The 27,038-nt window shown below is 40.3% G+C and overlaps 11 protein-coding genes and 1 long non-coding RNA gene across 15 annotated transcripts in view; 6 read left to right on the forward strand and 6 right to left on the reverse strand.

Annotated features, from left to right (window-relative positions):
* LOC149501960 (uncharacterized) overlaps nucleotides 1-27,038 on the reverse strand; it is a 396,223-nt gene that overhangs the window by 195,738 nt on the left and 173,447 nt on the right. The gene's annotated exons all lie outside the window — the stretch shown is intronic.
* The window catches only part of NetA (Netrin-A), a 215,628-nt gene that overhangs the window by 60,902 nt on the left and 127,688 nt on the right, over nucleotides 1-27,038 (forward strand). The window lies entirely within an intron of this gene.
* Nucleotides 108-474, reverse strand: LOC114249638 (bombyxin A-2). Its single transcript, XM_028183275.2, has one exon. The coding sequence runs from the start codon at nucleotides 423-425 to the stop codon at nucleotides 156-158; it is 270 nt and encodes an 89-aa protein (XP_028039076.2). The 5' UTR covers nucleotides 426-474; the 3' UTR covers nucleotides 108-155.
* LOC114249646 (bombyxin B-2) lies at nucleotides 1,067-4,728 on the forward strand. The gene is given in 1 exon segment (XM_089730803.1): nucleotides 1,067-4,728. A coding segment is annotated over 1 exon segment (273 nt). The 5' UTR covers nucleotides 1,067-1,499; the 3' UTR covers nucleotides 1,773-4,728.
* Nucleotides 3,864-4,248, reverse strand: LOC149501978 (bombyxin A-9-like). The gene has a single exon (XM_089730802.1). The coding sequence runs from the start codon at nucleotides 4,206-4,208 to the stop codon at nucleotides 3,930-3,932; it is 279 nt and encodes a 92-aa protein (XP_089586928.1). The 5' UTR covers nucleotides 4,209-4,248; the 3' UTR covers nucleotides 3,864-3,929.
* Bbx-b11 (bombyxin B-11) lies at nucleotides 6,415-7,413 on the forward strand. Its single transcript, XM_089730806.1, has one exon. The coding sequence runs from the start codon at nucleotides 7,036-7,038 to the stop codon at nucleotides 7,303-7,305; it is 270 nt and encodes an 89-aa protein (XP_089586932.1). The 5' UTR covers nucleotides 6,415-7,035; the 3' UTR covers nucleotides 7,306-7,413.
* On the reverse strand, nucleotides 11,451-11,881 carry LOC114252200 (bombyxin A-2-like). The gene has a single exon (XM_028186707.2). The coding sequence runs from the start codon at nucleotides 11,830-11,832 to the stop codon at nucleotides 11,563-11,565; it is 270 nt and encodes an 89-aa protein (XP_028042508.2). The 5' UTR covers nucleotides 11,833-11,881; the 3' UTR covers nucleotides 11,451-11,562.
* LOC114252205 (bombyxin B-4) lies at nucleotides 11,764-15,769 on the forward strand. The gene has a single exon (XM_089730804.1). The coding sequence runs from the start codon at nucleotides 12,376-12,378 to the stop codon at nucleotides 12,646-12,648; it is 273 nt and encodes a 90-aa protein (XP_089586930.1). The 5' UTR covers nucleotides 11,764-12,375; the 3' UTR covers nucleotides 12,649-15,769.
* LOC149501979 (bombyxin A-2-like) lies at nucleotides 15,909-16,430 on the reverse strand. The gene has a single exon (XM_089730805.1). It carries the CDS (start codon nucleotides 16,243-16,245, stop codon nucleotides 15,976-15,978), a length of 270 nt encoding a protein of 89 aa, XP_089586931.1. The 5' UTR covers nucleotides 16,246-16,430; the 3' UTR covers nucleotides 15,909-15,975.
* Nucleotides 17,293-18,023, forward strand: LOC114252226 (bombyxin B-1). Its single transcript, XM_028186731.2, has one exon. It carries the CDS (start codon nucleotides 17,336-17,338, stop codon nucleotides 17,606-17,608), a length of 273 nt encoding a protein of 90 aa, XP_028042532.2. The 5' UTR covers nucleotides 17,293-17,335; the 3' UTR covers nucleotides 17,609-18,023.
* LOC114252206 (bombyxin A-2) lies at nucleotides 20,933-21,333 on the reverse strand. Its single transcript, XM_028186711.2, has one exon. It carries the CDS (start codon nucleotides 21,267-21,269, stop codon nucleotides 21,000-21,002), a length of 270 nt encoding a protein of 89 aa, XP_028042512.2. The 5' UTR covers nucleotides 21,270-21,333; the 3' UTR covers nucleotides 20,933-20,999.
* On the forward strand, nucleotides 21,626-23,797 carry LOC114252201 (bombyxin B-1). Its single transcript, XM_089731520.1, has one exon. The coding sequence runs from the start codon at nucleotides 22,299-22,301 to the stop codon at nucleotides 22,569-22,571; it is 273 nt and encodes a 90-aa protein (XP_089587646.1). The 5' UTR covers nucleotides 21,626-22,298; the 3' UTR covers nucleotides 22,572-23,797.

Consider the following 27,038-nt stretch of genomic DNA (forward strand, 5'->3'; position numbering starts at 1 on the left):
CAATCAAAATCATCTAAATGATGTCTAAAAAACTGTATCTAAATCTCCAGTCAACACTTTCAATTGTGGTTCAGGAAAAGAAGAACTTTTATTATTATTTACGGTTTTTTATTTCCAAATGTATTGAGAACGAATTAGTTTGGTAAAGGAATGGTCTAACAGTACGACAGAAGCACGTCCACGCTGCAGGGTCTGAGACAGCACTCATCCACGATGCCGCGTCCTGCTGAGTACGGCATCAGCCACGCGGAGCCGTAGCTCGCGAACTGAGCATCGCTGCGCTTGTCCACGCCCGCTTCCCAGCACAGGTCGGCCATAGTGCGAGCCAAGTGGCGCCCGCAATACGTGTGCACTTCTTGTGGCTGTTGTGTTGACACCCACATTACTGTTGACAACATTAATGCAATAGCAAGGAGAATCTTCATATTTGGCGACTAAAGTGTATTTCGGAGGACGTCTCGCTGATGCCACAGATGAAATGTGAATGTGAAGAAAGCTAAGCAACCCTTCCTTTATATATGGACGATTAGTTAATGAATATTTATATAATAACACATGTACATGTGATTTATATGACATTGCGTAGGTTCCAATAATTAACCAATGAACTGAATTAAATTTTGTACATTTACTTGACGCAGCTTTTAACTTTGAACGCCTCGCAAAATTTATAAATATTTGTCATCATCATTATGTAGTAAGTAGTAACTAGGAGACAAAGTAAGCATCATCCGGTATCAGTGGTGAACTTGGAACCAGTTCATAACGCTCGATACACGCGTGGCTGGAAGAGAGCGTTTATGACTTTATCAGAGCTGTAGTCATCATCATGCTTTGTAGATTATTTATGAAAGTATGGCGTGGTATGAGTGCTTTAATAGCTCATTTCAAAAGATTCGTAGTGGCAAATTCTACCATAGAGGAACTGCGCGTGCCAAGTGATGACCGGGTTACAATGTTGAAATCATTCTAAGAAGACTTAGATTAAGACTGTCTCGTTTGATGCGAGGTTCGGCAAGCCTAAGGTTCGCCAAACTCTGGTCTGCAAACTGGTATTCTACAGCAAAGCTCCGAAATTATCGTTTTACCAGTTCATAAAATGTTCCGAATTCTTGTGCTGGAATAGAACATTCACAGTAAACAGGACAGTAACCAAGTTCAGAGACTTTATATGCGAAACGTGACGCTACTCGAGAATCAATACCAGCTGCATCATTATGAATATTTAGGTTTATATCCGCCGGTCTAATTTATTTCACAGTGTGTAGGTTTTATTCAGGCTTTAGAACGTTTGACCCCGGTACAAATGAAATTTTCCAGATCTGTAGTCTAATGTGCTTTTGACGTAATGGACCCAGGCGACATTGTAAGGTGGGATTAACTGAATAGTAATTAAGGAGTTTTCAGTATAAAAGAACCAGTTCGTCTTGCTTACATCACATTCGAATCCAATAGTTTGGGCTGATAAGGACCTTCTCTTAAAACGATTACAAAGCACCATGATGAAGACTTCAGTAATGTTCATGTTAGTAGTCGTGATCAGTTTGATGTGTTCAAGCGAGGCGCAGGAGGTAGCGCGCACGTAATGCGGCCGACACTTGGCGGATACACTCGCCGACTTGTGCTTCGGGGTGGAGAAACGCAGCGGTGCGCAGTACGCGCCCTACTTCTGGACGAGACAATACTTGGGATTTCGCGGGAAACGCGGCGTAGTGGACGAATGCTGTTTCCGGCCTTGCACACTTGACGTTCTCTTATCTTATTGTGGTTAGGTTCAATTGTGTCTCGAATTTTATTATTATTATTAAGATTTAATGAATAAACTGGCAGTAAATAAGTATTTCAGTCGTTTTAATATAGAGAAAGTTTTGAGATGAACATTTTACATTGTTAGAATTTTAAAACTTGAACCTTTTTCTACTCATTTAAAATGGGTATTTACCTACGTTTTAGTTGACTCTAGCTTATAAATTTTTTAGTCCCTTTGAGATTTTATTTGAGGCGATCTATAATTAAACAGCGTCATTAATGGCGTCGCATCGCGAGAGCATCGGTGTCGCAGGATTCGACTGATGCATGACCACGACCACTCTGTCAAGAGTGTACGACTAGGATGATTATTAAACAGAGTATTCAGTTGTTGAGAACAATGAACTTATGTTTTAGAGTCTTTTCACTCCCATTTTTTATAGGATTGATGTCGATAGACCGACCGATAGGTTGACTGAAACGGGATTTTCTGTTCTTATCCGACTCAGTCTTTTCTAACTTTTTGTCCACTCTTTCTTTGAATAATTGACAAATTAGATGACACTTTCTTGACTGACAATTCCACTAAGTTTGCGCACTGTCTCAGCATACTTCCCCATTCCCGTCACTTCATAACGACAGTCCTTTCGTTTTTTCTGTGACGTTGTATTTCTCATAATCAGGACGATCATAGGTGACAATAGACAATTTTAAAAGTGGTCGCTTGCACAAAAAGAAAGACTTACGAAATTTATATAAGTAGTGCATTATTGAGACACCGATTGTTTGACTCATTTCAAAACTGTTTTAGGTCTAATTCAACCAAACTGCTTGCAGGTTAACGATATTCTTAGTGTCTGAAATGTTGTTATAGCCTTACTACTCGGCAGACGCTTTTAGTACCCACTCTGTTTTTAGATAAACTGTACTTGGTGTGGGCCTACAATTTGCAACCTGTAGATTTGTTAGTTTAAGAAATATCAATAGGCTGTTGGCTTTTTTCATCGGCAGCTATTTTAGAGACTTTGAGAATTGAGTAGGATGGATGAATGAAATTCAGGAAAGAAAGGCTTGCTATCAGGTGCACCAGTTCCTTTAGAGATGAGATCCCACAGAGATCAGCTCGGAATTGCGACCTAATGAGAAATTCCGGCGAGAAAGACAGGAGGTTGGCTTACACTTGCTGCACTTAAATTTATTCTGCCAGTCACGATACAATAGTATACCTGAAAATATTGTTAATGTCCAATAAATACTCTGAATTGTACAGTAATAATAGTCTCTTATTTTATTTCGAGTTAAATTTAATAGGCAATAGAGATCCATAGTCACAACGAAATTTATCAGTAAGACAAGAATATGACAGTTTGAAGATATTATATCTGAGAATACGAAATCATACCATTGTGCCGACTCAAAAGACCCCTATAGCTAAAAAGACCAAACTCTTGGAGGAAGTTGAAAGAGAAAAGGAAGAATAACAGATGACAGAGACTAAAAGAGGAGAGAAGATAAAACGTGTAAATGACCTTTATAGAATTGATTGAGACATTAAGATAAACACTATATAGTTAGGCGTGTTTAATTAAAGATACCCTACATGAAATGAATTTAGTTTCATTAACTTTTGCAGGGAGACGCTCAAGTTGTACACACTTAGGCGAGCATTCCTTCAGCACGACCAATATATTGTTAATAGGCTGTTAGCCGTGAGCATTTATGAATGTTATCTGAACAAAATTAAAAGCCTAAAGAGCGGTATACACAAGGTCATAAATTTGCTCTCTTACATGAGATTTTTCTTTGTGTTGATTTGCCGGTTCTAAGTCATGGTTTGGTTAAGAACTACACAGTAATGCAACTATTCTTGGGTTCTATCTTCCCAGGTAACTGTGAGTGTTATGACTTTGATAACCACTTAATATTCCCATTAAACCCAGGCGTGAGAGTCTGTCATGCCACGCCACAAAGGTCAACATTTTCACGGGGCTCGAGAGCAAGTCAAAACCTTTTAATTTTGCTTTTGCCGATCAAAACAACGACGTAAAGGCTAAAAACCGTATGTGTATCGCCAGTCAACACTTCTAGTTATGGTTCAGGAAGAGAAGAACAACTTTTATTATTTACAGCTATTTATTTCCAAATGTATTGAGAACGAATTCGTTTGGTAAAGGAGTGGTCTAACAGTACGACGGAAGCACGTCCACGCTGCAGGGTCTGAGACAGCACTCATCCACGATGCCTCGTTGGCCGCGTCCTTCCGAGTACGGCATCAGCCACGCGGAGCCGTAGCTCGCGAACTGAGCATCGCTGCGCTTGTCCACGCCCGCTTCCCAGCACAGGTCGGCCAGAGTGCGGGCCAAGTGACGCCCGCAGTACGTGTGCACTGTTTGAGGCTGTTGTGTTGACGCCCACATTACTGTTGTCAACATTAATGCAATAGCAAGGAGTAATTTCATGTTTGGCGACTGAAGTGTGTTTCGAAGGAAGTCTTGCTAATGCGACTGATGAAATGTGAATGTGATGAGCTTTGAAGTCGTCGTGGCCTAACGGATAAGACGTCCGGTGCATTCGTGTTGAGCGATGCACCGATGTTCGAATCTCAGGCGGGTACCAATTTTTCTAATGAAATACGTACTCAACAAATGTTCACGATTTACATCCACGGTGAAGGAATAACATCGTGTAATAAAAATGAAACCCGCAAAATTATAATTTGCGTAATTACTGGTGGTAGGACCTCTTGTGAGTCCGCGCGGATAGGTACCACCGCCCTGCCTATTTCTGCCGTGAAGCAGTAATGCGTTTCGGTTTGAAGGGTGGGGCAGCCGTTGTAACTATACTGAGACCTTAGAACTTATATCTCAAGGTGGGTGGCGCATTTACGTTGTGGATGTCTATGGGCTCCAGTAACCACTTAACACCAGGTGGGCTGTGAGCTCGTCTACCCATCTAAGCAATAAAAAAAAAAAAAAAATGTGGTTCATGAATATTTATTTATAACAAAATTATGGTCACGTGATTTATTTGACATTGCGTAGGTTCTAATAATTAACCAACGAACTGAATTAAATGTTGTACATTTACTTGACGCGACTTTTAATTTTGAACGCCTAGCAAACTTTATAGATATTAGTCGTCATAATTAGTAAGTAGTCAAAGTAGGCATCATCCAGTATCAGTGATGAACTTAGAACCAGTTCATAATGCTCGACACACGCGGGGCTGGAAGCGAGCGTTTATGACTTCACCAGAGCTGTAGTAATCATCATGTTTTATGGTTTATTTGTGAAAGTATTGCGTGGTCCAATTGCTTTGATAGCTTGAAACATTTCAAAAGATTGGTAGTGGAAAATTTTACCATAGAGAAACTGCGTGTTTCAAGGGTGACCGGGTTACAACTTTAAAATCATTCTTTGAAGCCTTAGGTTAAGACGGTCTCGGTTGTTGCGAGGTTCCACAAGCTTAAGGCTCGCCAAACTCTGGTCTTAAAACTGGTATTCTCCAGCAAAGCTCCGAAATTAACGTTTTACCAGTTCATAAAATGTACACGAATCGAATTTTTGTGCTGGAATAGAACATTCACAGTAAACATGACAGTAACCAAGTTGAGAATTTATATGCGAAGCGTGACGCTACTCGGGATCAAAACGAGCTGCATCATTATCAATATTTAGGCTTACATCCGCTGGTCTAATTGATTTCACAGTGTGTAATCTACACTAATAAAATTGGCTGGCTGTCTGTGCTCCTCCTAACACGAGCATGGCAGAAACGACAACAAGGAGTATGACCAGTTTCATGATAATTCCTTACGTGCTACTCGTTGTGATGCAGGATGTCAATGTTGCGAGAGTGCGAAAGTCTCTCATTTTATATGGAAGCTTGGTTAATTAGTATACAGTCAAGTATGTGAGCACGTAATCGATGCGACGCTACGTAGGCTTAGCCAGTGATCGGCTGAGAAGTTCAGGAAATTAAACTGACGGGTTCGATATATTCAAACGTTTCATAGCTTTCAAATGACAATTACATATATGCGTGACCTGATTTATTTTTCTCCTTATTATTTTATACACATTGCACTTTACTATGATTAAAATGAATGCCAAATTAATTTATGAACTCATTTCATATATATACTTATAAATTTCATGATTTAAATTAATATTACGATTTTTTTCTTAGTTGTTAGGCTTAGTTGGTTTTTAATTATCAGTGAAATAATTCCCCTTAAACCAACCAAATTATACAAACATGTTATGTCTACGGAGTTGGCTGACCACTTTACAGCCCTAGAAGATAAGCCCTTTTGCTTGTCTACTTATCTGAGCAATAAAGAAAATCCGAAGAAATATATCACAAAATTTAGTAAGCGGCCACTGCCACAAACATTGGAATATCCTCACAGCATAAGGGTATCGGTTAAAGAAAGGGTTACCTGTTTACCAAGTTAATCATATTGTGTTATATATTATTATATGATATATATTATTTTCGGATGTACAGTCTGTCTGTACTAATAACATACTAATAATAATAACATATGTATGCGTTATCTTTAGTGGAACATTCCAGAGGAAGTGATTCCACAGATACGACGAGAGAACTGACCATTGTCGTCATCCCAGCCTCGACTTGGTCTTTCCATTACATATATTGAAGTCGTCGTGGCCTAAAGGATAATACGTCCGTCCGGTGCATTCGGATCTAGCGATGCACCGATGTTCGAATCCCGCAGGCGGGTACCAATTTTTCTAATGAAATACGTACTTAACAATTGTTCACGATTGACTTCCACGGTGAAGGAATAACATCGTGTAATAAAAATCAAACCCGTAAAATTATAATTTGCGTAATTACTGGTGGTAGGACCTCTTGTGAGTCCGCACGGGTAGGTACCACCGCCCCGCCTATTTCTGCCGTGAAGCAGTAATGCGTTTCGGTTTGAAGGGTGGGGCAGCCGTTGTAACTGTACCTTAGAACTTATATCTCAAGGTGGGTGGCGCATTTACGTTGTAGATGTCTATGGGCTCCAGTAACCACTTAATATCAGGTGGGCTGTGAGCTCGTCCACCCATCTAAGCAATAAAAAATATATATATAACCTGGCTGTAGGGTGTGTAGGTAGAACATATAGCTGCGATTGGTGTAGGTGTGATTAATTGAATAGTAATTAAGGGATTTTCAGTATAAAAGAACCAGTCCGTCTTGCTTACATCACATTCGAATCCAATACGTTGGACTGATAAGGACTTTCTCGTAAAACGATTACAAAGCACCACGATGAAGACTGCAGTAATGTTCATATTAGTAGTCGTGATCAGTTTGACGTATTCAAGCGAGGAGCAGGAGGTAGCGCGCACGTACTGCGGCCGACACTTGGCGAATATACTCGCCTACGTGTGCTTCGGAGTGGAGAAACGCGGCGGTGCGCAGTACGCGCCTTACTGGCAGGAGACATACTTGCGATCTCGCAAGGGACCCGGCGTAGTGGACGAATGCTGTTTCCGCCCTTGCAAACTAGAGGTTCTCAAATCGTACTGCGATGTGTAATGTATTACTTTAACAAAAGTTATCTACTGACTGTTTTTAAGATCAACGTCTTAAGATAAGATAGATTTATGTAATAAATTGCCAGTAAGAAGTATTTCTGAGTTGTTTTATTAAATTAAAAGTTATCGTCTGAGCGTCTTTTGTCAACTTAGCTGTCAAATCTTTTGTCAAGCGGCTAATTTAGTTTGAAGTTGCAAGGGAAACATAAAATTGGCAAAAATGTTTGACCATTGGCTAACTTCATCAGTTAATTGGTTTTAATTCAATGCTTCTTAACGGGACGTAGCCCTAGTTTATGGTCAGACGTTACTACCTCGCCGTAGCATCGTAACATAGCATAACAATTTCCCTCGGGTTTTGCAACATAATTAAAACCACTTTTCACACTGCAGCTCTGTTAGTTAGGTTACAGTAAGTTTTAAAGAGCGGGCACTGTTAATATTGGTAATATATGACGTGTTTCAAAGGACAATCGAATATTTCTATATACATATGTCGTAACTTATTGAGATAGGCTATGAAAAAATGTATCGTGTTTGTTAGATCTAGTTTGCACATAGATGAAGTATTTATTATTTGTACCATATCAGGCCTAGTGTTATTGACTTGGTATAGTCACTGACAATTTTGCGGGGGAATGCTAACACGAGGCGTATGGCCACAACGGGTCATTTCATGTGTTAAAGTCGATAGGTTGAAGGTAGGTAGGTAGAATTTATAGAATTTGACAAAGTAATTTTATGGGCACTATGCTACTTTACGCTTGAAATTTGATCTAATGACTAATAAGTTATAATATTCCAATTATCGACATTTATGTTTGATATCGTTTCTTGCATATATTTCTCTCTTTTGAGTGCGCATTAATTGTTTAACAAACAAACTTTGTAAAATAGTTTTCATTTTGATTGAATGTGATTCTAAGATAAGATCTAATTACTACAGCGTTTTTGCATTATTTTGTAATCTATAATTCATATATCTAACGCAAACCACGCTAACATACCTAATATATAAATTCTGTTCAGAGTAAGTGTTTCTCTGTTCAGAGAGTCTGGTGGTATCTACGAATAAAGGTGGTATTCTCATAAGGCACTTGGCTCCGGCCTCAAAGACCATGCATTGACTTTTTTTAATGTTATACACTAGGTTAACATACCTCTCACGTATATGTATGTAGGAGCCTCGCCAGCTCACAGGGAGACGCACTCAGCATCACCATGTCGTCACCATTTCATAACTGATATTATTGATATTGATACCTTCAACATGACAGCCGACATGTGTGCTGCTAAGCTCGTCAATCAGAGCATTGACGTACAGATTAAAAAGCTTACGGGAAGTCAGTCCCCCCTGCTTCACCCTGCACTCCAACCTGTACGGTTCGGACAGCGTTTCTGCCCATCTCACAACGCTGACCTGGTTGCTGTACTAAAATTTAAAAATGCTATTTACTTCTTGTGGCACTTTGGTATCCTCCAGTTTTTGCCATAATGTATCGTAGCAGATCAAACGCTTTCGATAGGTCAATGATGCGATGAGTCTTTCTATCAGTGTAGTACACAGTCCGTTTTGGGCACAAAATTGCACTTTATGTGGAAAGACCTGGTCTAAAACAAAACTGGTCGTGATGGAGCAGTAGAAATTTATCCAGCTCAGAATATTTCATGCCCAATCAGGCCAATGTTTAATGTATTTGTGACCTTCCAAAAGTTTTTAAAATATTTATTTGAGTTATGTGATCCAACTTCACCTGTTCCTCGTTATTTTGGCACCTTCTTAGGCGCGCTTTAAATATCGATCTACTTTTACCCATATCCTCATGTATAGGACCGAATTTAGGCTTGTTATAATTTAACCAAATTAGAAACTTGAGTCTAGGGGGTAGTCGACTTAAGTTAGGGGTACAAAAGCACGAGCCGGGGGCCGGAGCAGGGTGTTTGTCCAGCTCCGGCCCCTATGAGGAGGCAGTCTCCTCCCGGTTATGGTCGAGGGGCGACCTAAGGGGGCTGAGGCTGCGCCGCACGCTACCGTCACTCTAGCGCGCTGGCACCAGGAGGACGGGACGGTGCGTCGGCAACTGCGGACTGCAATGCGGTCCGCATTTTCGTCGTCGCTGTCGTCGCCGAACATACTGTGGAAGAGCAACCCGGTCGGCGGTGTATCGCGTTCCGACCCGGCAGGCTGGTTCTGGCCCAGCGGGGTATCCCGGAACATCACCGGCATCGCCCGGGCGGCCTGGTAGGGCCGCCTTACCGCGGAGACCGACGTCGTTAGTCGTTGACTATGGCCTCGACGACCCGTCGGTCGGGCGTCCTCGGGGTGGCGCCGCGTGTCTGGTTGTAGTGTTGACCGCGGGAACTCCCCTACTCTGACCGGGTTCTGACCCCGGACGGAGATCGGACGTCGGGTGTAAGAGTGCAGGGGAGTCGTTTAGTGGGTGGGCCCTAAAATTCTTGGGCCCGCGATCTGCTCTCAACACAAAAAAAAGGGGTACAAAAGCAGCTAAATGTGGTGCAGAGAGGTTTCGCCCAAAAATTCTGCAAAGCCTATGGCACAGTCTCCAAAAGAAGCGGCCCTAAAGTTAAAAAAAAAGCCGGACTATGACCAATGTCCGGCCTCTTTCGTCAAGCGTAGTATCCGCATGGCTACGCTCGTGGAATGGAACAGGAGATACAAGTCTGGTGAGACAGCCTCCGTAACAAAAATGTTCCCAATGCAGCGGCGGCGTACACAATCGTCAGAAAAATGGGAATCACAAGCGTCATGACGTAAATATTGACGGGCCACGGTGGATTTTCCGCATACTTGAACCGCTTCAAGGGCAAGGACAATCCATCGTGTTTATGTGAGCCTGGGGTAGATGAAACGGTTCCGCATCTCCTCTTGGAATATCCTATTTTTGCAAGAGACCGATTCGAGATCGAGCAAATATTAGTTAGATACGTCAATGGTTGCTAGAAACTTACCGGAGTTGATTAAGAGAAAAGATAATGAGTTATTTATAAAGTATTGTTTAAAAATAGCAAATAGAATCATAAATAGAAACAGGTGAAAGCAAACTATGATAGAAATATGTAGTAGGTAGAAATTGTATATCATAACAATTGTATTAGATAGTTAGACTAATTGTGCTAGCATAAGAAATATAACCTGAAAAAAGACCATTATGTAAAAATTGAAACGATTTATAAACATAGATGTGTAAGTTTTAAGTTTGTAAGACTGTACGTAAAAATTAAGTAATAACTCCTGATCTATAGCCCTTACATTAGGTAAAAATAAAATAAATAAATAAATTCAAATGTAATATTAAGAGCCATATCAACGACATGGGAAATAATTGTGAAGGCAAAATTAGAGGTTTTAGCTGGTTGGTGTCCGGCACTACCCGAGCCCTTCATTTTCGGGTGTCCATGATGGATATTCCCTCCTGCTTTGTCTGTATTTATAAATAAAAAAAATATGTCTGTTCAGTCCCATTATGTGTTTTCGTTTAGTTGATCATTGGCTCTGATTATTGGTACAAAGAATGGCTGACTGGCTCAATGCAAAACCAATATCACTGTACAGACGACCTTTGACTATCCTGTGCTCTAAGTTATTACATAAGTGGCCACAACAGTCATGCAATTCCTGAAGAAAATTTATATCCCTTAGACGTTCATGATAATATTGTGTGTATAATTTTATTTCATTATAATTTCTTAGACTCAATTTTTTATATGTCAATTGAGTAACTCTTGTGGTTGCCAACGTTTTCCTACAAATAGTAACGTAATGAATTACGGATCCTTATCTAGGTATATAACATGTCTGATATGTTTGACACCTTTAATAAACTACTTTGTAGTAATTTTCAATAATAAGTGGCTTTTTTTTGTGTCTTTGAAATTGAAAAGAAAAGTGTAAAGGTCATAAATGTGATGGATATTTAATAATGACATATGACCATAAAAAGTTACTTGAACTTTTGGTGTGAGACACGACTCAACATCACTCATCACATGGGGCTCTAACATCCAGTTAATATCAGGCGGTTGGTAAGCTTCTGTGATTTTCGCGCTAATGAAGGAAAACGATAGTCTGAGGCTTGCTTGCCAATCAAAATCATCTAAATGATGTCTAAAAAACTGTATCTAAATCTCCAGTCAACACTTTCAATTGTGGTTCAGGAAAAGAAGAACTTTTTATTATTATTTACGGTTTTTTATTTCCAAATGTATTGAGAACGAATTAGTTTGGTAAAGGAATGGTCTAACAGTACGACAGAAGCACGTCCACGCTGCAGGGTCTGAGACAGCACTCATCCACGATGCCGCGTCCTGCTGAGTACGGCATCAGCCACGCGGAGCCGTAGCTCGCGAACTGAGCATCGCTGCGCTTGTCCACGCCCGCTTCCCAGCACAGGTCGGCCATAGTGCGAGCCAAGTGGCGCCCGCAATACGTGTGCACTTCTTGTGGCTGTTGTGTTGTAGCCCACATTACTGTTGACAACATTAATGCAATAGCAAGGAGAATCTTCATGTTTGACGACTGAAGTGTGTTTCGGAGGGCGTCTCGCTGATGCCACAGATTAAATGTGAATGTGAAGAAAGCTAAGCAACCCTTGCTTTATATATGGACAATTAGATAATGAATATTTATATAATAACACATGGACATGTGATTTTTGTGACATTGCGTAGGTTCCGGTCGTTAACCAGAATCAAAATCAATGAACTGAATCAAATTTTGTATATTTACAATGTTCAAATGATTGTATTAGGGTTAATGAAGTTAATTATGTATCAGATTTACAGATTTAAAATGGTATTGTAAATTGAAATGTTTAATGAATACAGATTGTAGTAGTAAATTTATCACAATCTGAGTACAGCCGGATGGCGATTTCTCGTGTCTAATGTGCTGTTCACCTAATAGACCCACGCGACATTGTAAGGTGGGATTAATTGTATAGTAATTAAGGAGTTTTCAGTATAAAAGAACCAGTCCGTCTTGCTTACATCACATTCGAATCCAATACGTTGGACTGATAAGGACTTTCTCGTAAAACCATTACAAAGCACCATGATGAAGACTGCAGTAATGTTCATGTTAGTAGTCGTGATCAGTCTGATGTGTTCAGGCGAGGCGCAGGAGGTAGCGCGCACGTACTGCGGCCGACACTTGGCGGATACACTAGCCGACTTATGCTTCGGGGTGGAGAAACGCAGCGGTGCGCAGTACGCGCCCTACTTCTGGACGAGACAATACTTGGGATCTCGCGGGAAACGCGGCGTAGTGGACGAATGCTGTTTCCGGCCGTGCACACTTGACGTTCTCTTATCTTATTGTGGTTAGGTTCAAATGTATCTCGAATTTTATTGATTACTATTAAGATTTAATTAATAAACTGGCAGTAAAGAAGTATTTTAGTCATTTTAATGTAGAGAAAGTTTTGAGATGAACATTTTACATTGTTAGAATTTTAAAACTTGGACCTTTTTCTACTCATTTAAAGATGGGTATTTAGCTGCGTTTTAGTTGACTCTAGCTTATACATTTTTTAGTCCCTTTGAGATTTGATTTGAGGCGATCTATAATTAAACAGAGCCATTAATGGCGTCGCATCGCGAGAGCATCGGTATCACAGGATTCGACTGATGCATGACCACGACCACTCTGTCAAGAGTGTACGACTAGGATGATAATTAAACAGAGTATTCAGTTGTTGAGAACAATGAACTATGTTTTAGAGTCTTTTCACTACCATTTTTTGTAGTATTGATGTCGATAGACCGACCGATAGGTTGACTGAAACAAAGTTTGTCTGTTCTTATTCGACTCAGTCTTTTCTAACTTTTTGTCCACTCTTTCTTTTAATAGTTGACAAATTAGATGACACTTTCTTGACTGACAATTCCGCTAAGTTTGCGCACTGTCTCAGCATACTTCCCTATTCCCGTCACTTCATAACGACAGTCCTTTCGTCGAGATACGGGGCCGAGTCGCATCACTTCTAGACACGTCACCACCGGTAGACAACCGGTGAACAGGAGACTCTGTGAGGAGGATCTCAGGGCGCCACCACTTACCGCTCTGGGAGACTTACACCAATAAAAGAAACAAATTATATATAACAAAATTGTGTTTATTGAACACAGATATAAAACATTAAATGAGTTAATTTACAACAGTTATAATAAAAACTAGTGAGAGGTTACGATACAAAATTGAAGGTGTGTCGGTAGATACACCGAACACTCGAGAAAGTTACACAAAGAAAATTAATATAAATTAGTTAAAGGAAACAATAAGCTTCACCGGATCACTTCCCAGCAACCGGGGTTGCTGTATGCGAGCGAGGCTGGGAATGCGGGTGTGTTCTAGGTCTACCGCAGTCCAGCAGCCTTTCTTGGACCGACTTGCTAGAGCTCCCCGCCTCTGGCAGCGTCTATATAGGAAGGTGCTGTGGGATCCCGAAGGTGAACGGAAGGTCACGCTCCGTACCCTAACTGTAGTACATATTTTGTACCAGTTACAAGGACCTAAGTGTTAAGACATAATTATGTTTTAAATTTATTTTATTAAGGTTTGTGGACACAGTGTGGAGAATAATACAAAAGCACTTACCCTGGTTTATCACACGACACCAAGGATTAATGAAACAGACTTTGGTAAATCAAAGATTACAATCACCTCGCAGCTCAAGAGATGTTATACGAAAGAGACTTGAACAAAGTGAACTTGTCCTTTTATGTTATTAATGTGTCGTTTCTCGAAGATTTTGCATGCCAGTGATGTGCAACATTTGTCGTCTGACGACATACAAAATCGCACAGTCACGACGTGCAGTGTCGAGTATGTGAGGCATAAAATCGTTTTCTCCACACTGCGCCAAGTACAAACGCTAGATGGCGTTACACCGCTTGCACAAAAAGAAAGACTTACGAAATTTATATAACTAGTGCATTATTGAGACACCTATTGTTGAGTCGGTCCTTGACTCACTTTCATAAGTCTTTTAGGTCTAATTCAACCAAACTCCTTGCACGTCAGCGACATTCTTAGTATCTGAAATGTTGTTATAGCCTTACTACTCGGCACACGCTTTTAGTACCCACTCTGTTTTTAGATAAACTGTACTTGGTGTGGGCCTACAATTTGCAATCTGTAGATTTGCTAGTTTAAGAAATATCAATAGGCTGTTGGCTTTTTTCAAAGGAAGGATCGCAGCTATTTTAGAGACTTTGAGAATTGAGTAGGATGGATTAATGAAATTCAGGAAGGAAAGGCTTGCTATCAGGTGCCCCAGTTCCTTTAGAGATGAGGTCCCACAGAGGTCAAATCGGAATTGCGACCTAATGAGAAATTCCGGCGAGAAAGGCAGGAGGCTGGCTTACACTTGCTGCACTTAAATTTATTCTGCCAGTCACGATACTGTAGTATACCTGAAAATATTGTTAATGTCCAATAAATACTCTGAATTGTACAGTAATAATAGTCTCTTATTTTATTTCGAGTTAAATTTAATAGGCAATAGAGATCCATAGTTACAACGAAATTTACCAGTAAGATAAGAATATGACAGTTCGAAGATATTATATTTGAGAATACGAAATCATACCACTGTGCCGACTCAAAGACCACTACAGGTAGAAAGACCAACCTATGTGAAGGAAGTCGTAAAAGGGAAGGAAGAATGACAGACGATGAGACAAAAAGAGGAGGGAAGAAAAGCGTGTAAATGGCTTTTATAGAATTTATTGAAACATTAATACAAACACTATATAGGTAGGCGTGTTTACTTAAAGATACCTTACATGAAAGGACTTTTAAGCGAGCACTCCTTCAGCATGACCAATATATTGTTAATAGGCTGTTGGCCGTGAGCATTTGTGAATGTTATCTGAACAAAATTAAATTTTTTTGGGTTGATTTGCTGGTTCTAGGTTATTGTTTGGTTAAGTACTACACAGTAATGCAATTATTCTTGGGTTCTATATTCCCAAGTAACCGTGAGTGTTATGACTCTGATAACCGCTTAATATTATTACCCAGGCGCGAGAGTCTGTCATGACACGCCACAAAAGTAAGCATTTTCACGGGGCTCGAGGGCAAGACAAAACCTTTTAATTTTGCTTTTGCCGATCTTTTTACTGGTGGTAGGACTTCTTGTGAGTCCGCGCGGGTGGGTACCACCACCCTACCTATTTCTGCTGTGAAGCAGTTATGTCTTTCGGTTTGAAGGGTGTGGCAGTCGTTGTAACTATACTTGAGACATTAGAACTTATATCTCAAGGTGGGTGGCGCATTTACCTTGTGGATGTCTATGGGCTCCAGTAACCACTTAACTTTTGTAGGCAGCGGCTTGGCTCTGCCCCTGGCATTACTGAAGTCCATGGGCGACGGTAACCACTCACCATCAGGTGGGCCGTATGCTCGTCTGCCTACAAGGGCAATAAAAAAAAAAAAAACACCAGGTGGGCTGTGAGCTCGTCTACGCATCTGAGCAATAAAAAAAATAAAAAAAAGATCAAAATCAACGACCTAAAGGCTATAAACCATATGTGTATCGCCAGTCAACACTTCTAGTTATGGTTCAGGAAGAGAAGAACAACTTTTTGTTATTTACAGCTATTTATTTCCAAATGTTTTGAGAACGAATTAGTTTGGTAAAGGAGTGGTCTAACAGTACGACAGAAGCACGTCCACGCTGCAGGGTCTGAGACAGCACTCATCCACGATGCCGCGTCCTGCTGAGTACGGCATCAGCCACGCGGAGCCGTAGCTCGCGAACTGAGCATCGCTGCGCTTGTCCACGCCCGCTTCCCAGCACAGGTCGGCCATAGTGCGAGCCAAGTGGCGCCCGCAATACGTGTGCACTTCTTGTGGCTGTTGTGTTGTAGCCCACATTACTGTTGACAACATTAATGCAATAGCAAGGAGAATCTTCATGTTTGGCGACTAAAGTGTGTTTCGGAGGACGTCTCGCTGATGCCACAGATGAAATGTGAATGTGAAGAAAGCTAAGCAACCCTTCCTTTATATATGGACGATTAGTTAATGAATATTTATATAATAACAAATGTACATGTGATTTATATGACATTGCGTAGGTTCCAATAATTAACCAACGAACTGAATTAAATTTTGTACATTTACTTGACGCAACTTTTAACTTTGAACGCCTCGCAAAATTTATAAATATTTGTCATCATCATTATGTAGTAAGTAGTAATTAGGAGACAAAGTAAGCACCATCCGGTATCAGTGGTGAACTTAGAACCAGTTCATAACGCTCGATACACGCGTGGCTGGAAGAAAGCGTTTATGACTTTATCAGAGCTGTAGTCATCATCATGCTTTGTAGATTATTTATGAAAGTATGGCGTGGTATGAGTGCTTTAATAGCTGGTATCATTTCAAAAGATTCGTAGTGGCAAATTCTACCATAGAGGAACTGCGCGTGCCAAGTGATGACCGGGTTACAATGTTGAAATCATTCTAAGAAATCTTAGATTAAGACTGTCTCGTTTGATGCGAGGTTCGGCAAGCCTAAGGTTCGCCAAACTCTGGTCTGCAAACTGGTATTCTCCAGCAAAGCTCCGAAATTATCGTTTTACCAGTTCATAAAATGTACACGAACCGAATTCTTGTGCTGGAATAGAATAGAACATTCACAGTAAACAGGACAGTAACCAAGTTCAGAGACTTTATATGCGAAACGTGACGCTACTCGAGAATCAATACCAGCTGCATCATTATGAATATTTAGGTTTACATCCGCCGGTCTAATTTATTTCACAGTGTGTAGGTTTCATTCAGGCTTTAGAACGTTTGACCCCGGTACAAATGAAATTTTCCAGATCTGTAGTCTAATGTGCTTTTGACGTAATGGACCCAGGCGACATTGTAAGGTGGGATTAACTGAATAGTAATTAAGGAGTTTTCAGTATAAAAGAACCTGTTCGTCTTGCTTACATCACATTCGAATCCAATAGTTTGGACTGATAAGGACCTTCTCTTAAAACGATTACAAAGCACCATGATGAAGACTTCAGTAATGTTCATGTTAGTAGTCGTGATCAGTTTGATGTGTTCAAGCGAGGCGCAGGAGGTAGCGCGCACGTACTGCGGCCGACACTTGGCGGATACACTCGCCGACTTGTGCTTCGGGGTGGAGAAACGCGGCGGTGCGCAGTACGCGCCCTACTTCTGGACGAGACAATACTTGGGATCTCGCGGGAAACGCGGCGTAGTGGACGAATGCTGTTTCCGGCCTTGCACACTTGACGTTCTCTTATCTTATTGTGGTTAGGTTCAATTGTATCTCGAGTTTTATTGATTTTTATTAAGATTTAATTAATAAACTGGCAGTAAAGAAGTATTTCAGTCATTTTAATATAGAGAAAGTTTTGAGATGAACATTTTACAATGTAAGAATTTTAAAACTTGGACCTTTTTCTACTCATTTAAAGATGGGTATTTAGCTGCGTTTTAGTTGACTCTAGCTTATAAATTTGTTTAGTCCCTTTGAGATTTGATTTGAGGCGATTTATAATTAAACAGCGCCATTAATGGCGTCGCATCGCGAGAGCATCGGTATCACAGGATTCGACTGATGCATGACCACGACCACTCTGTCAAGAGTGTACGCTTAGGATGATAATTAAACAGAGTATTTAGTTGCTGAGAACAATGAACTGATGTTTAGAGTCTTTTCACTTCCATTTTTTGTAGTATTGATGTCGATAGACCGACCGATAGGTTGACTGAAACGAAATATTCTGTTCTTATCCGACTCAGTCTTTTCTAACTTTTTGTCCACTCTTTTTTGAATAGTTGACAAATTCGATGACACTTTCTTGACTGACAATTCCTCTAAGTTTGCGCACTGTCTCAGCATACTTCCCATTCCCGTCACTTCATAACGACAGTCCTTTCGTCTTTTCTGTGACGTTGTATTTCTCATAATCAGAACGATCATAGGTGACAATAGACAAATTTAAAAGTGGCCACTATAACGTGTCTGTGTCTGAGGGTGCCCCTTGGGTATGCCGATATTACATGAGGCCCAGTCGCGTCACTCCCCAAAAGGTGGTCTATGGGTCGAGAGACACGGGGCCGAGTCGTACCACTTCTAGACACGTCACCACCGGTAGACAACCGGTGAACAGGAGACTCTGTGAGGAGGATCTCAGGGCGCCACCACTTACCGCTCTGGGAGACTTACACCAATAAAAGAAACAAATTATATATAACAAAATTGTGTTTATTGAACACAGATATAAAACATTCAATGAGTTAATTTACAACAGTTATAATAAAAACTAGTGAGAGGTTACGATACAAAATTGAAGGTGTGTCGGTAGATACACCGAACACTCGAGAAAGCTACACAAAGAAAATTAATATAAATTAGTTAAAGGAAACAATAAGCTTCACCGGATCCATTCCGAGCAACTGGGGTTGCTGTATGCGAGCGAGGCTGGGAATGCGAGTGTGTTCTAGGTCTACCGCAGTCCAGCAGCCTTTCTTGGACCGACTAGCTAGAGCTCCCCGCCTCTGGCAGCGTCCATATAGAAAGGTGCTGTGGGATCCCGAAGGTGAACGGAAGGTCACGCTCCGCACCCTAACTGTAGTACATATTTTGTACCAGTTACAAGTACCTACGTGTTAAGACATAATTATGTTTTAAATTTATTTAATTATGTTTGTGGACACAGTGTGGAGAACAATACAAAAGCACTTACCCTGGTTTATCACACGACACCAAGGATTAATGAAACATACTTTGGTAAATCAAAGATTACAATCACCTTGCAGCTCAAGAGATGTTATACGAAAGAGACTTGGACAAAGTGAACTTGTCCTTTTATATTATTAATGTGTCGTTTCTCGAAGATTTTGCATGCCAGTGATGTGCAACATTTGTCGTCTGACGACATACAAAATCGCACAGTCACGACGTGCAGTGTCGAGTATGTGAGGCATAAAATCGTTTTCTCCACACTGCGCCAAGTACAAACGCTAGATGGCGTTACATCGCTTGCACAAAAAGAAAGACTTACGAAATTTATATAACTAGTGCATTATTGAGACACCTATTGTTGAGTCGGTCCTTGACTCACTTTCATAAGTCTTTTAGTTCTAATTCAACCAAACTCCTTACAGGTCAGCGACATTCTTAGTCTCTGAAATGTTGTTATAGCCTTACTACTCGGCAGATGCTTTTACTTGGTGTGGGCCTACAATTTGCAACCTGTAGATTTGCTAGTTTAAGAAATATCAATAGGCTGTTGGCTTTTTTCAACGGAAGGATCGCAGCTATTTTAGAGCCTTTAGGAATTGAATAGGATGGATGAATGAAATTCAGGAAGGAAAGGCTTGCTATCAGATGCCCCAGCTCCCTTAGAGATGAGGTCCCAAAAGAGGTCAAATCGGAATTGCGACCTAATGAGAAATTCCGGCGAGAAAGACAGGAGGTTGGCTTACACTTGCTGCGCTTAAATTTATTCTGCCAGTCACGATATAATAGTATACCTGAAAATATTGTTAATGTCCAATAAATACTCTGGATTGTACAGTAATAATAGCCTCTTATTTTATTTCGAGTTAAATTTAGTAGGCAATAGAGATCCATAGTTACAACGAAATTTACCAGTAAGATAAGAATATGACAGTTCGAAGATATTATATTTGAGAATACGAAATCATACCACTGTGCCGACTCAAAGACCACTACAGGTAGAAAGACCAACCTATGTGAAGGAAGTCGTAAAAGGGAAGGAAGAATGACAGACGATGAGACAAAAATAGGAGGGAAGAAAAACGTGTAAATGGCTTTTATAGAATTGATTGAAACATTAATACAAACACTATATAGGTAGGCGTGTTTAATTAAAGATACCTTACATGAAAAGACTTTTAAGCGAGCACTCCTTCAGCATGACCAATATATTGTTAATAGGCTGTTGGCCGTGAGCATTTGTGAATATTATCTGAATAAAATTAAAAGCCTAAAGAGCGGCATACACAAGGTCATAAATTTGCTCTCTTACATGACATTTTTTTGGGTTGATTTGCTGGTTCTAGGTTATTGTTTGGTTAAGTACTACAAGGTAATGCAATTATTCTTGGGTTCTGTATTCCCAAGTAACCGTGAGTGTTATGATTCTGATAATCGCTTAATATTATTACCCAGGCGCGAGAGTCTGTCATGCCACGCCACAAAAGTAAGCATTTTCACGGGGCTCGAGGGCAAGACAAAATCTTTTAATTTTGCTTTTGGGGATCTTTTTACTGATGGTAGGACCTCTTGTGAGTCCGCGCAGGTGGGTACTACTACCCTACCTATTTCTGCTGTGAAGCAGTAATGCCTTTCGGATTGAAGGGTGGGGCAGCCGTTGTAAATATACTTGAGACATTAGAACTTATATCTCAAGGTGGGTGGCGCATTTACGTTGTGGATGTCTATGGGCTTCAGTAAACACTTAACATCAGGTGGGCTGTGAGCTCATCTACTCATCTGGGCAATAAAAAAAATAAAAAAAAAGATCAAAATCAACGACGTAAAGGGTGTAAACCGTATGTGTATCGCCAGTCAACACTTCTAGGTATGGTTCAGGAAGAGAAGAACAACTTTTTGTTATTTACAGCTATTTATTTACAAATGTTTTGAGAACGAATTAGTTTGGTAAAGGAGTGGTCTAACAGTACGACAGAAGCACGTCCACGCTGCAGGGTCTGAGACAGCACTCATCCACGATGCCGCGTCCTGCCGAGTACGGCATCAGCCACGCGGAGCCGTAGCTCGCGAACTGAGCATCGCTGCGCTTGTCCACGCCCGCTTCCCAGCACAGGTCGGCCATAGTGCGAGCCAAGTGGCGCCCGCAATACGTGTGCACTTCTTGTGGCTGTTGTGTTGACACCCACATTACTGTTGACAACATTAATGCAATAGCAAGGAGTATCTTCATGTTTGGCGACTAAAGTGTGTTTCGGAGGACGTCTTGCTGATGCCACAAATGAAATGTGAATGTGAAGAAAGTTAAGCAACCCTTCCTTTATATATGGACGAGTAGTTAATGAATATTGATATAATAACATATGGGCATGTGATTTATATGACATTGCGTAGGTTCCAATAATTAACCAATAAACTGAATTAAATTTTGTACATTATGTAGTAAGTAGTAACTAGGAGACAAAGTAAGCATCATCCGGTATCAGTGTTGAACTTAGAACCAGTTCACAACGCTCGATACACGCGTGGCTGGAAGAGAGCGTTTATGACTTTATCAGAGCTGTAGTCATCATCATGCTTTGTGGATTATTTATGAAAGTATGGCGTGGTATGAGTGCTTTAATAGCTGGAATCATTTCAAAAGATTCGTAGTGGCAAATTCTACCATAGAGGAACTGCGCGTGTCAAGTGATGACCGGGTTACAATGTTGAAATCATTCTAAGAAGTCTTAGATTAAGACTGTCTCGTTTGATGCGAGGTTCGGCAAGCCTCTTAGGCTCGCCAAACTCTGGTCTGCAAACTGGTATTCTCCAGCAAAGCTCCGAAATTATCGTTTTACCAGTTCATAAAATGTACACGAACCGAATTCTTGTGCTGGAATAGAATAGAACATTCACAGTAAACAGGACAGTAACCAAGTTCAGAGACTTTATATGCGAAACGTGACGCTACTCGAGGATCAATACCAGCTGCATCATTATGAATATTTAGGTTTACATCCGCCGGTCTAATTTATTTCACAGTGTGTAGGTTTCATTCAGGCTTTAGAACGTTTGACCCCGGTACAAATGAAATTTTCCAGATCTGTAGTCTAATGTGCTTTTGACGTAATGGACCCAGGCGACATTGTAAGGTGGGATTAACTGAATAGTAATTAAGGAGTTTTCAGTATAAAAGAACCAGTTCGTCTTGCTTACATCACATTCGAATCCAATAGTTTAGGCTGATAAGGACCTTCTCTTAAAACGATTACAAAGCACCATGATGAAGACTTCAGTAATGTTCATGTTAGTAGTCGTGATCAGTTTGATGTGTTCAAGCGAGGCGCAGGAGGTAGCGCGCACGTACTGCGGCCGACACTTGGCGGATACACTCGCCGACTTGTGCTTCGGGGTGGAGAAACGCGGCGGTGCGCAGTACGCGCCCTACTTCTGGACGAGACAATACTTGGGATCTCGCGGGAAACGCGGCGTAGTGGACGAATGCTGTTTCCGGCCTTGCACACTTGACGTTCTCTTATCTTATTGTGGTTAGGTTCAATTCTATCTTGAATTTTATTGATTATTATTAAGGTTTAATTAATAAACTGGCAGTAAAGAAGTATTTCAGTCATTTTAATATAGAGAAAGTTTTGAGATGAACATTTTACATTGTAAGAATTTTAAAACTTGGACCTTTTTCTACTCATTTAAAGATGGGTATTTAGCTGCGTTTTAGTTGACTCTAGCTTATAAATTTTTTAGTCCCTTTGAGATTTGATTTGAGGCGATCTATAATTAAACAGCGCCATTAATGGCGTCGCATCGCGAGAGCATCGGTATCACAGGATTCGACTGATGCATGACCACGACCACTCTGTCAAGAGTGTACGACTAGGATGATAATTAAACAGAGTATTCAGTTGTTGAGAACAATGAACTGATGTTTTAGAGTCTTTTCACTCCCATTTTTTGCAGTATTGATGTCGATAGACCGACCGATATGTCGACTGAAACGGGATTCTCTGTTCTTATCCGACTCTGTCTTTTCTAACTTTTTGTCCACTCTTTTTTGAATAATTAACAAAATAGATGACACTTTCTTGACTAACAATTCCGCTAAGTTTGCGCACTGACTCAGCATACTTCCCCATTTCCGTCACTTTACAATGACAGTCCTTTCGTCTTTTTTGTGACGTTGTATTTCTCATCATCAGGACCGTCACAGGTGACAATAGACAATTTTAAAAGTGGCCACTTGCACAAAAAAAAAGTCTTACGAAATTTATATAAGTAGTGCATTATTGAGACACCTATTGTTGAGTCGGTCTTTGACTCACTTCAAAGCTCTTTTAGGTCTAATTCAACCAAACTGCTTGCAGGTTAGCGATATTCTTAGTGTCTGAAATGTTGTTATAGCGTTACTACTCGGCAGACGCTTTTAGTACCTACTCTGATTTTAGATAAACTGTACTTGGTGTGGGCCTACAATTTGCAACCTGTAGATTTGCTAGTTTAAGAAATATCAATAGGCTGTTGGCTTTTTTCATCGGCAGCTATTTTAGAGACTTTGAGATTTGAGTAGCATGGATGAATGAAATTCAGGAAGGAAAGGCTTGCTATCAGGTGCCCCAATTTCTTTAGAGATGAGGTCCCACAGAGATCAGCTCGGAATTGCGACCTAATGAGAAATTCCGGCGAGAAAGACAGGAGGCTGGCTTACACTTGCTTCACTTAAATTTGTTCTGCCAGTCACGATACAATAGTATACCTGAAAATATTGTTAATGTCCAATAAACACTGAATTGTACAGTAATGCCCATTTTCTTAGGGCGTTTGGGCCCCTAAAAAAAGTTGTCGGGTCATGATGGTTTTAACTGAATTTGATAGACAAACAAATATCGTTTTATATTCAGAAAACGATTTTTATATTCTCTCCCAGGTTTAAGAGAAGTCTGTTTTTTTCTGCAGCTAAAATTAAGTTGTTCATTGTTTTCTTCGAAATCAATAATCACTCTCATCATTATTTACAGTATTAAATAAGTTAATTGTGGTTAATGTTGCTAGAAATAAGCCCTTACGTACATTTTATTATTATATCCTCATAATAATAATAAAATGAAATGAAAATCCGGAAGCCGGCAACGATATTGTTGTTGTTGTTTTTAAATTCGCCAATAAGCAGGCAAAGAGCGTAGCCTATACAGCCTAGTCTGTCGTAGTTATATATTTTTTTGTTCAATAAAAAGCTGGTGTATCTCTTTTTATTGCTTTTTGGGAGTTTTGACGTCAACTCGATGAATAACACTGTTCGACTTTCCGAGGGATGATTATTAAAATAAACTTGGATTAGAAAAACTTGTATATTCAATAAAAAATCAATAATCTACGGATACAGTGTCACTTATGACAAGGGTATCATGACAACGGATTTGCGTATTACAGCGCTCTCTAGTGACGGTTTTAGGAGTTGGAAAAAACAGGGTGAACATTCCGCCCACCATGAACTACAAAAGTTCATAGCCAACAATAAGGCCATCAAATTTTACATGTACAATTAACATCTCCATGAAACCGTAACATCTTAACCTAATAGTAATCAATAAAGAACTGCTCAACATGAACTAAATATAAACTTACACATTAAAGAAACCATAATAACGACAAAGTTCAGTCAAGGGTTGCTTTTAAACAGTTCGTACTTACTTACAACTAAACAATAACAAAATACTTAATAGCTGATGCATCCAAAGATACATTTAAGTTACATACATTGCATGAAATATCTACAGTTATTCAGGTAAGTAATGTTAAAAAGCGATAGGCAAAATGCAAAGTTTGGAGACTGGTCTTACAATTTTAGATTTCTTACATTTGATAGTACCCTTGTGACATTATCTGGAAGTCAGTATGCTCTGGTACGACCTTGACCATTCGATACATCTTAACTATGTCCGCTGCGAAACATATAGGATAAGTACGCCATTTCATAATTATGTGTCGTAACTCTGGTTGAAGCCTTGGACCTACCAATAAATCATTGTTCAATGACTTGCCGCTGGTACCCTTACACGAAGCGTCGAAAACAACGCCGACCTTCGTTGTACTTTTGTCCTCGCGAACAACCAACTGCACGATGAGGTAGATAAACGCATCCTGGCTTAGCAGCTTCTTGTTTGTCATTAATTACTTCTATATGATTCATAGCCAGGTGGCTACATTTATTACCTTGGATTATTCTTGCTTCAAGAATGGATTATTTTCAAGTTTCTTCTTGAGCAAGTGGATTGTTGTCGCGAAAAGGAAGACCTACAACATAACGACCCAAACTGTCCCTAGTTGTAGTGGATTCAAAGTATCTTTCACAGGATTCTTCTTCCTTGGATAAAAGTGGATGATGCTAGTCAGTTTCAATCTCCCAGAACTGACGCAGCAAATCATTGATTGAGTTGTCATGGGTATGTGCGCTAATAATGTAAGGAGTATCCCCACTAACTTAAACTCGTCCCGACAGGATCCATCCCAGCTGTGTATTTTGAGCTGTCAAGGTTCCAGGTGGATTTCTCAATATGCCTTCTGACAAAACCTGACCATACACATCAGCGCCCAGTAGAAGATCTATATTGCTTGGTGTACCATATCCTGGATCAGCCATCTGCAATTGCAACAATACCGGCCAATCCTGAAATTGAATTTGCTGTGAAGGAAGAGTGGATGTTAGGCAGTTTAAAACATAGGCTTGAACGGGATAGCTAAAAGAGTTATATGTGGACTGTACTTTAAATTGAACCATATGTTTTACTGAAATACTAGATTTTTCTCCTCCTAAACCAGATATGGTACTTAGAACTGGCAACCTTTAAAGCTGCAAAAGTTGAACTGCGTGTTCATTAATAAACGAGGCTTGAGAGCCCTGATCCAACAATGCCCTAAGTGTGTGATACATACCCTTGTTGGATACATAAACTAATGCGCTAGCTAACATTACTTGACTACTTGATCTCATTTCACTGTTAGAAAAATGGCTGACAACACGCTCCACGTGATCCGCTGCCTGCGGTTCTTGTGCTGGCTCCCGCTGTTGATTAGTGGGCTGACTAGGACCCGCCAAGGTCGGATTGTGAGTGCCGCCTTCCTGGTGCAGCAGCGAGTGATGACGTTGGCCACAGCACCGACAAGCCGTGCGTCGTTTGCACTGTGTTACCGAATGGTTAGCTCCGAAGCAATTGAAACACAGTTTTCTCTTCTGGATGAAGTCCCGGCGATTCCCGATGGCTTCTTGTACAAATTTCTTGCATTGATAAAGCAAGTGATGTCCCGAACAGAATGTGCAGGATACAGACGTCGTCACGCTGAACACCTTCGGTTTATCCACTGCATCTTTGCCTCTAAACTCTCTTCTTTGGTTTGGTTCTAAAAACTCGAGTGCTCGATATCTTGATTCCAGGAATGATTGGAACTCGCTTAGTGTAGGCAATCGATCAGCCTGTTCGCTTAGTTTTTGTTCCCATTGTTTCTGGGATTCATTATCCAATTTTATTGTGATGAGATATATAATCAGGATGTCCCATGTCGATACAGGTATACCAAGGTTAGATAAAGCGTGCAAGCAATCATTTGTCGTATCGAGTATTTGTTTAACACCGTTGGATGACTCTGAAGATAAAGCCCTTTGGCCCACCAGCCTGGCCAGAATGCTGTTCGCGATGTAACGTTTGTTATTGTACCTTTTGTTTAATAGCTATATTCGTTATTTTCGCATCCCAATATAACATTCTGGTGATTTTCTTCAAACTAACCAGTGTTGTTCCAATAATTGCAATCTCGTTTCGATATATTCCCTTGTTATTCTAGACGCAGGTGACTTTTTGAAATTAATCTTTGCCTTAAATATCTTATTTTGAATATCGGTTTTTTAATATAACTGTCCGGGCCCATTCTTCACATTCACTAGTACTTAGCAACGAAATAGTTTTGTGTTAATTACGGTTTGTAACATTCTTTGCACTTAAAATTGTTGTTT

Source organism: Bombyx mandarina, chromosome 11 (genome assembly GCF_030267445.1).
Source record: "Bombyx mandarina strain Sakado chromosome 11, ASM3026744v2".
In the NCBI taxonomy this organism is placed as follows: domain Eukaryota; kingdom Metazoa; phylum Arthropoda; class Insecta; order Lepidoptera; family Bombycidae; genus Bombyx; species Bombyx mandarina.